The sequence below is a fragment of the Rhinolophus ferrumequinum genome, chromosome 12 (genome assembly GCF_004115265.2).
Source record: "Rhinolophus ferrumequinum isolate MPI-CBG mRhiFer1 chromosome 12, mRhiFer1_v1.p, whole genome shotgun sequence".
Lineage (NCBI taxonomy): Eukaryota > Metazoa > Chordata > Mammalia > Chiroptera > Rhinolophidae > Rhinolophus > Rhinolophus ferrumequinum.
In genome coordinates this window covers 448,549-459,049 of record NC_046295.1, presented here as the reverse complement: position 1 = coordinate 459,049, position 10,501 = coordinate 448,549, and the positions used below count along the sequence as shown (strand labels likewise).

Here is a 10,501-nt window from a genome sequence, read left to right as displayed (position 1 = left end):
GTAAAAACATGCTGATCCCTTATCTTAAATAGATATTGCTTCATTCTTGACACTGATAATTAAAGAAACTGAGGCTTAAAATTAAAAATATTTTACCCTTCCAAACATTCCCGAAAGAAACTAAAGAAGACATGCATAAATAAAAGGACATCCTGTGTTCCTGGATTGAAAACTGAATAGTTAATATGTCAGTATTACCCAAAGCAATCAACAGCTTCAATGCAAGCCCTATCAAAGCCCCAGTAACATTTTTCAAAGAAATAGGAACGTAAAATTCATAAGGAACCTCAACAAACTCCAAATAGCCAAAACAAATTTCAAAAGAACAAAATTAGAGGACTCAGACATTCTCCTTTCAAAATGTCACTACAAAGCTACACCAATCAAAAGTGTGGCACCGGCATAAGGACAGACATACAGATCAAGGGACTAGAACAGAGAACCCGGAAACAAACCTGAGCATATATGGTCAGATGATTTTCAACAAAGGTGCCAAGACCACTCAATATAAAAAGAAAGAGTCTCTTCAACAAACAGTGCTGGAAATCTGAATATGCACATGCAAATAAATGAAGCTGGACCCTTAGCTTACAAAGTAGATCAATAACTTAAAGTAAAGAAGTAAACTACAACACTCTTTGGGAAGATAACAGAAAAGTTTTTATGACATTAAATATTGCAATGATTTTTTGGATATGACATCAAAAGTACAGGCAGCAAAAGAAAAAATAAATTGGCTTCATCAAAATTAAAAACTTTTGTGCAACAAAAGACATTATCAAGAGAATAAAGAGACATTTTTTGCCAATTACATATTAGATAAGGGATCAATATCTAGAATATATAAAGAACTCCTACAACTCAACAATAACAAAAACCCCAAACGACCTGATTCAATGGGCAAAGGACTTGAATAGCATTTCTCCAAAGAAAATACCCAAATGGCCCATAAGCACATGGAAAGATGCTCAGCACACTAATCTTCAGGGAAATGCAGATCAAAACCACAGTGAGATACCACTTCACACCCATCAGGTTGGCTCTGACAAAAAAATAAAAAATGCCACCCCAAATCACAAATGTTGGCAAGGATGTGGAGAAAGCGGAAGCCTTGTACATTGCTGTTAGGGATGTAAAGGGTGAAGCTACTGTGCAAAAGAATATGAAGTTCTTCAAAAACGTAAATATAGAATTACCATACGATCTAGCAATTCCACATACAGAACGGAAAGCAGGGATTCAAACAGGTACTTGAACACCATTATTCATAGAAGTATTATCCACAACAACCGAAAAGTGGAAGCAACCCAAGTGTCCATCAACAGATGAACAAATAAACAAAATGTGGTCAATATATAGGTGAATGTTATTCAGCCTTAAAAAGGAATGAAATCCTGACCTATGCTACATCAATGAACCCTGAGGACATTATGCGATGTGACATAAGCTGGGCAGAAGGAATAAATTTCATTTTTCTGCTTAAATGAGGTAGGTACCTAGAGTAATCAAATTCACAGAAACAGAAGACAGAGTGGCAGATCTCAGGAGCTGGGGGGAGAAGGGAAGAGCAAACTGAGTGCAATGGGGACAGAGGATCAGTGAGGGATGACGAAGAAGTTCTAGGGACAGACACTGGTCATGGCTGCACAGCAATGTGTTTCTTTCCTTCTAGCAACCTTATCACCAGCAAAGACCAGGTCACAGAAGCATGCTACCCTCTAGAGGAAAAACACATCCATTATACTTCCGTATCTGCCTTGAAAGCACCTGGAGGTCAACTGGCTTTGGAAACGGGGCTAGCGCTCACCTTTCCCACAACCCATCCGAAATTATAAGTAAAACAACCACATTAGGTGATTCATAACCATAACCTCCACCATATTCCTCAGTCATTTGTGAAGCAGATCTATTTAATAGTTCCAGTGCAAGAGCACCTGCAAGTAAAAAACATAATCATGAGAACTGCTCAAGGGACCACGGTACAGGTACAGGACAGGTACAGGATAGGTACCGGCACATTTTGTTCTAAAGAAAACCCTGTGCCTGACAGATTTCATTAGCTCAGCCAAATACTATGCTAATAATAATAATAATAATAATAATAACAACAACAACAACAGAATCCAAAGTAAAGGAGAGTTATTACCAGCCATAAAAACAACAGTTATGACCCGGTTTGGCTTGTGAGGGAACCTGAACAGGGAGACATTATTTGTTGACTCTTTCAGTACTGCTTGTGTGGATCACTGCTGTCAATAACTCAACGCTATCCACCTAAGTAGGACCTGGGGGATTACAATGCAGCCAAACGTAACGCTAGCTATGCCAGAAGACAAACAAAGGGAATAAAAAGGAGCCTTTGAATGAACTAGCATCAGACTTAAGAAGCACTACTTTACAAGAATGGGGGGCTTCAGTATTTAAACTTGAAATATACAATAATTAAGAAGATCAAAATATAGTCTGGCGCAAGAAGAAAAGATTATAATGCTCTGTGATATGCCTATCGTGATTGTATTCTTTGTTAGCATTTGTCATTGTACTTCAAGTACCCTTGACAGAATAATTTTTCAAAATATGTGTTATAAAATCAATAATATAACTATATATACTTCCCTCAAGATATTCTATCATATGAGATTCAATGATTTGTACAGAATTCCATCTTCATTTATTCCAAATAGGCAAATTCCAAAATCCCATAAGAACAGCTTCTGTTGTTTAAAAACTTTAAGAATGGTATGCTAAATCCCCAAGTTCACATGAGTTTTACTTTTTCATATATGTTTAAATGTAAAGACTTTAGACTCTACCTTGAAATGTTTAAATGTGCGCTTCCGATATTCACACCACTCCACAAAAAAGTGTAGGCTTCGGAAAAACATAAACAGATCTCTTCTTTCTTCTGCTCTATAAGAATAAAGAAATTCTGTGATTAATAAATATCATTAAATGAGAGCCCCAGCCTGGCTTTACTTGTTATTACCGCTTTTTATATATCCCACTAAAGCCAAAAAAAAAAAAAAGATATATTTCTACATACTGAACTCTGCACTTTTGATTTACATGCCCTGTGTGATGGCTAATGTGGCTTTCTCAGCTTGGAATGCCTTTTAGCCCATCTCCAAATGTTTAAATCCACCCATCTTGCAAGCATCATTCAAATGCCGCATTCTCCTTGAAATCTTATTTGATGACTATGGTATAATAAAGAATACAGAGGGTGCCAAAAAAATGTATACACATTTTAAGAAAGGAAAACTGTATTAAAATTGTAAAACTCAATATATACGGATAACAAAAGATGAATACAATTCACATTTGACTTCTGTAATTACAAGAGGTACTCAAAGTGGTTACCATCAGCGTCCAGACACTTCTGATTATGGCAAACTACTCTTTGAGCAGCATTGACCAAAGTGTCCACTTATATATATATTTTTTGGCACCCCCGGTATATCTTGTCTTTGTCCCCAGTTGCTGGCACAGAGCTTCAAAAACCCTTAAAATTCCTGAGTGAGAAGTAAAGAGTGCCTTTGTTATGTTGCTAGTGACTCAAGGTGGTCCCTAGCCACCTCAGGACAGGGGCCCGTCACCACAAAAATCAACCATTTGATTAAAGAGACTGACACTTTGGACCAAGCAGACCTACAGGGAGGAGAGAAGGCGGGAGGGGCTCCAGCACATGGGCAACCATTTCATCAATGATCCCTATGTAAGGATGGAAACCCCATTTAAAAATCTGGGCAACAAAGCTCAATGGAGCTTCCTGGTGAGTGAACAAACACAACGACGTGACCGGAAATTGAGGCGCATGGACTCCAAGAGAAACAGCACAGAAGCGCTACGTTTGGCCTCAGGCCCCAACCCCACCCAGGCCCAGACTTTGGCTTCTTCATTGCTTCCACTGAGCTGTTTCTGGGTTGTAGCTTTTACAATAAAACTGTAATTTTAATATAGCACTTTCAGTGAGTTCTCTTGAGTCCTAGCAAATTATCAAATCTCACGGGGTTGTGAGAACACCCAAATTATAGCCAAGTAGGGTCAGAAGTTCAGGTGGCCCCTGAGACTTTTGGCTGGCATCTGAAATGAGGCATCTTGTGGAGGATTTTGTCCTTAACCTGTGGGTCTATGTCTGGATTGAACTGAATTAAAGGACACCCAGTCAGTGTCAGAGAACTCTTGTCTGAAAAATGACCTTACCCACCACACCACATGTCCCATTCCAAATTCACTAAAAATGATTTCCTTTCTATGCCTATGAGCTTCCATAGGAATTTATCTTAATTCTCTTAATATTATACCTATATTGACAACACAAACACAAGCAATTTGTAGGCAACATGCGTGTACAAGGTCTGACAATTACGTTCGTGAACTTGCCACTGTGCACTTACATTGGCAGCAGTGTACAAACAGTTCGGAAAGGTTTCATAATCTCGGTATACCAGTGTCTCACAGCTGTGTTTGTGTCGACGTGTGGCAGTGTGTCTTGCTGATAGAGTTCATTATTGTTGTTGCATGTTTTTGTGTGCCGTCGTAAGAATGTCTGAGCTTGAATTAGAGCAACAAGCAAACATTAAATTTCTTGTTAAACTTGGCAAGAGTGGAAGTGAAATCAGGGACATGTTAGTCCTAGTTTATGGGGAGAATGCCATGAAGAAAACGGCAGTGTACAAATGGATTAAACGTTTTTCTAAGGAGAGAGAATGCGTCACTGATGAGGAAAGTTCAGGGCGGCCAGTAAGGAGCAGAACTGAAGAAAACATTGCAAAAGTTCATTGAATTGCACATCAAAATCACCGCCTGACTGTAAGAAGCACAACAGACCAAGTAAACATGGACAGAGAAACAATTAGGAAAATCTTAACTGAAAATCCTGGCATGAGAAAGGTGTGTGCAAAAATAGTCCCAAAGGAGCTCACTGATGAACAAAAGCAAAGAAGAATCAAAGTTTGCCAAGACCTTTTGGAGAGGCAAGACGATGTTTTGGGCCGTGTTATCACTGGTAATGAAACATGGGTGTACCAATACGACCCTGAAACAAAGCGTCAAAGTGCACAATGGAAGTCAGCCATTTCTCCACAACCAAAATAGTTCCGTCAGTCCAAATCAAGAGTCAAAACGATGTTGCTAACCTTTTTTGATATCAGAGGGATTATTCATTATGAATTTGTACCAACCAGACAAACAGTTAACCAAGTTTACTCTTTGCAAGTGATGAAAAAGCTGCGTGAAAAAGTTAGATGACCTGACTTTTTGCCAACACTTCATGGCTCTTGCATCACGACAATGCACCAGCTCACACGGCACTGTCCATGAGGGAGTTTTTAGCCAGTAAACAAATAACTGTATCAAACACCCACCCTACTCACCTGATCTGGCCCCCAATGACGTCTTTCTTTACCCAAAGATAAAGGAAATACTGAAAGGAAGACATTTTGATGACTTTCAGGGCATCAAGGGTAATACGACGACAGCTCTGATGGCCGTTCCAGAAAAAGAGTTCCAAAATTGCTTTGAAGAGTGGACTAGGCACTGGCGTCGGTGCATAGCTTCCCAAGGGGAGTACTTCGAAGGTGACCGTAGTTATATTCAGCAGTGAGGTATGGAGCACTTTTTCCAGGATGAGTTCGCGAACTTAGTTGTCACAACTCATATTCATTTAATCATTCATTCAATAAATGTGAAAATTAAGTCCCCATTCTAGTCATGCTGGAGTAAGCACATTTCATCCACAAACTTCCACTAACTACACTTTATAACCACTGACATAACACACAGATCAAGTATTGGAAGACTGAAGAGAGGACGGAAGGCAGAATGGGCAGGCACTTCAGGAATTAATAGAGGACCAGGTGTTAAGTTCCATAGGATTTATTTTTGCCTCCTGTACACATATCCTAAATCAACCCTGGAGCACACTGCAACCCAGGACTGCCATAGGGTAGAATTTAAAAAAAACAAGGCCCAGGGAAAGATTGCTCCCTCTAGCCAGCAGAGGCCATGAAGATAAGAAGAGGGAGGACACTTGTCTTGCTGATGATTTTTTTGGATTTGACACCAAAATCTAGAGCAACAAAAGCAAAATAAACAAGGGACTACATCAAACTAAGAAGCTTCTGCACAGCAAAAGAAACCATCAACATACTAAAAAGGCAATTTACCGAATGGAATCAAATATTTGCAAATCATGTATCTGACAGGGGTTAATATCTAAAATATATAAAGAACTCACACAATACAATAGCAAAAAAAAAAAACAAAAAAAAAAACAAAAAACAAAACCCATAACAGAATTCAGATATAAACAACAGATTGTTGGTTGCCAAATGTGGTGGGGGTAGGCGAAAAGGGTAAAGGTGGTCAAAAGGTACAAACTTCCAGTTATAAAATAAATAAGTCATGGGGATATAATGGACAGCATGGTGATTATATAACAATGACACTGTATCTTCTAGCTTGAAATTTAAACCTAGTATAATTAGATTTGACAGTGTAGTTTAGCTGGGACTTTTGAAAGTTTTTCTTTTCTTTGCTTTTCTTCCCTCCCACCAAACCTTAATGATTTTTTTACTATACGAGCTGGTTTCCATGACTCTGTTTACTCCAGGCTGTATGCATACTAGGTTCAATGACCCTGGCTCCTCAAGAAAACCTCCAGGACACTGACTTGAAAGAAGTTTTCACATCTGCATTAGATCCACTCCTATCCCTGACTGAAACCAACCTCTGGGAAGCACCTATTTCCAGGACTTGCCTGACCAACTTCCCCTTTCCTTTGTTCTGCCTCTCCTTGTGTGCCTCTAACACCTCTTGGCCATGCTGGGAGAGAGGGGATGGCCCTTGGACAGGAGTCCTCCATCCTCCCAGAATGCCAGCATTTTGAATAAACCTGTTTTTCTTTCCACCAACCTCGTCTCTCGAATTTTGGCTTTCATGCAGAGAACAGCTGGACCTTTAGCATGGTAACAATTATAGTTAATAACACTGTATATTTGTAACATTGTATATTTGAAAGTTGCTAAGAGAGTAAAAGTTCATCAGAACATCAGAAGAAAAAAAGTTGAAACTGCCTGTGGTGATGGATGTTAACCAGACTTACTGTAGTGACCGTTTTTGCAACATACACAAATACTGAATCATTATGTTGTACACCTGAAACTAATATAATGTTATATGTCAACTATATGGCAATTTAAAAGAAACTAAGGTTCAAAATTATGCAATTTAATCCACTGAACATAATGTAAGAAGAGAAGAGGCAGGAGATGCAGAACAGAACGCTACATAGAAGAGGTGCTGAGGCCTGTTCTCCCATTTGGGCGACCTGCTCTGCGAGCAATAAGCAGACGCCAGGAAAAGCAGGACCCTCACTTCCTGACCGAACACTGCTGCTGCTGGGGGACTGTGGGAGGAAGTTCTGCCAACAAGCCCCACCGGACACCAAGCGAACTGGAGGAAAGAGGGAGTGCTATTCCGTTTCCACTAGAATGGCTCCTACAAACACATGTGGATGAAAAGGGGCCACATACTAAACCTGACAAGCTCAGTGGAGGCCCGCAGAGCAGGCCCTACAAACTCAGAGACTGAAATTAAGCACATAGGAAGGTCTGAATATAAAAATCCCTAACTAAAAGCGGGTCATGGCTGGTAGTCATGTCCTTGTGTTGCAGAAAAATGGCAAGGACCAAGAAACTCAAGCGGCATGCAGAGATCAGGGAGAACACAGCTTTATTACGCCTGCACGCTCAGTGGGATCCTTCCCAAAAGACTGAGCCCCTAGCAAGGTTTTGAGCAGGTTTTTATGGGTTGGGGACTTCCTTGAGTCGGGGAAGGGGTAGGTGTCGGCTGGTGATTGGCTCGGGGTGTGGCTTGGAGGGGGCTGTGCGAAAGTGGGCTGGGGCTTAGGTGGGGGACTTCTCTCTCTGCTCGGGCCACCATTTTAGGTCAGTTTCCCCATCACTTGTCCTGTAGCATTGATCTTTACCTAAGTGAGCCTGTCTATTGTCTTTTTGCATCTAAGATAACATGCCCTTGGAATGTCAGAGTGATCCCCTTTCCCAGACCACTCAGGGCACAGCTCACTGCGCCAAAAAACTGACCACAGAACCCCTCATTGTTATCTTGTTCCCCAAATACCATCTCTATGTGCTGTAAATGTTAGTTAACCATCCTGTACCCACCAATGTAAAAGAAGTATGTGTCTCTCCATTTCACTTTTTATCCAATCCCAGAGATTTCCCCACTTTGCTTCCTCCCACCCCCTTAATCTACCACCAATGGATTTTATGTAACCCTCCTTATGGCTCCTCCTTTGATTCTAATGTATAAATAAGCTGTAATATTGCCATTCTCCAAAGCATATTTTTAATCCATTGAGATTGTGCTTCCCAGCAATTTTCGTCAGTTTTGGTCAAATAAACTCATTAACTTCTCTACAGGTTTGGATGTTTCTTATCTTAACACACAGTAGGATATTCTAAAATTTTTACGCTGTCGACAAAAAACATCCAGCCTAGAAGGAAGCTTATAAGAGTTTATTTGAGCTAAACTGACAATTGCAGGAAGCAAAATCTCAACGTATTGAGAAAATGCTCCGCAAAATGGCAGTTTATAGCTTATTTTATACATAAAATCAAAGGAGGAAGGTTACATGAAATCCACTGGTGGTAGATTAAGGGGGTGGGGGAAAGCAAAGCAGGGAAATCACTGGGATTGGATAAAAGTAAATTGGAGAGACAGGTACTTCTTTCACATAGGTGGGTACAGGATAGTTAATAGTTCACATAGAGATGTTAATCAAGGGACAAGAATAATAATAATGAGGGATTCTGTACTTTCCTGCTCTGGTCTGGAAAGGGGGATGACTGACATTCCAAGGATGTCGTCTTAGGGGCAAAAAGACAACTGACAGGCTCACTTAAGGTGAAGATTGACTTTATGAAGGAAGCTTCAGGCTAAAGATGTGACTTCCCGCCATGGCCCACCTTAGTTAGGATATTTTATAATGCTGACACCATCCTATGTGGTTATTTTCAGTCTCCTGAGCTTGTCAGGTTTCACCCTTGGCCCCTTTTCCAACCTCAACACCCTACACTAAGCGATCCCAAGCACCGAGTAGGATCAGAGAAGAAACCTGGAGAAAGGGATCCTTTGCATCAGGGGATGAAGTCATGAGATAACCACCAAAAGGCCCACAAACAAATCTGACCAGAAACAATAAAGTAAAACAATGCTGAGAACTGAACTATGGTGTAGAATGCTGCCCAGAATTCAGATTCTCAGGGCAGTGTACAAGAGGGGCAAACCAAAATAGCACTTTTTAAACTATCACACATAAAAGTTGTGGCTGCTCGCTCAAGGGCCGCGAAGGAATTCACGAGTCAGGAAGAAATACAGAAGGAAGATTTATTAAAGGAAGAGAAGGGTCTGCTGGAAACTACTGCGTGGAGTCTGTTTAGTCTCAAGTTTTACATTTTCCAACCAGGATGTAAATTGCTTCGGCCTGGCCTGTAGTGGAATTTTCTATTGAGTTCAGCTTTGTTCACTGGGGTGAGGAAAGGTACAATTAAGCTGGTTACGGCAACCTTTGCATATGTTACAGTTGGAGCCAGGAGTGGATCCCACACAGATGCAAAACCTCTCCCAAGTCACAGGGCCAGCACTGGGCTGAAGTAAATAGAAACATTGAAACTGGTCTGCATAGTAAGTGTGTAGGAAGCAGAATCATTAAGAGGCAAAGAAAGAAAAAGCTTTCAAAGAGTCCCAAGCTAAATTACACTTGTTAAATCAAATTACACCAGAGAAGCAAATCTCAAAATGGAAGACACACAGTGCCGCCATCACAACCCCGTTTGTTACAAGAAAAGCGAGCCGGGACGCGCTCTGGAAGGAAAGTGTATTGGCAAGGACAAGGGCACCAATGGCGAAGCAGAGACGGTGGGGGGGTCCGTGCTCAGGAACACTGAACACCATGGCGATCCAGGCCAAAGTCACACTTCCTGGCATTGGGGAGGGAGTAAAATGGTTACAGCAACCACAGAAACACTGAACCAGGAGAGGGCCACTGAACAGGGGAGACAGCTTTGTAGTGTGTTAGCTGAGGCCAGGTACACCCCATCCTGGACGTGGTGGCAGTCCTGAAAGTGGCACCCCGCTTTCTTGGCAGGGGACCCTTGGCCTAACCAAAGTAGAGTACATCTTGTTCCCCAGCGAACTGTGTTTGTTCGGGTCTCTCTGTGGGGTCCCTAGGACTAACGAAAGGGGCCTATTTTCACCTAACTCAGAACTTTCTTGGAGTAAAGACACAAATATGCAGAAGACATTTCTCAAATACACTGAAAGTCAAATGAACAAGCTGCTGTTGCCTGGGGTAAAGTCACAGTTAAGACATGCCAAAAGTCAAGGAAGGAAAAGGTGCAGAGTGAGGATCTTTAGAGAAGGAGGACTTTGAAAAGAGTCCCTATATATCAAGGACCTAGAAAGCCACACAAATGTC

At 41.1% G+C, this 10,501-nt stretch overlaps 1 protein-coding gene across 3 annotated transcripts in view; it reads right to left on the bottom strand.

The window, feature by feature from the left end:
* The window catches only part of CENPP (centromere protein P), a 237,870-nt gene that overhangs the window by 170,051 nt on the left and 57,318 nt on the right, over positions 1-10,501 (bottom strand). For all 3 annotated transcript variants that reach the window (XM_033122662.1, XM_033122664.1, XM_033122661.1), the window contains exon 5: positions 2,814-2,910. In XM_033122662.1, coding sequence (XP_032978553.1) covers positions 2,814-2,910 — 97 coding nt within the window. The remainder of the gene's footprint in view (positions 1-2,813; positions 2,911-10,501) is intronic.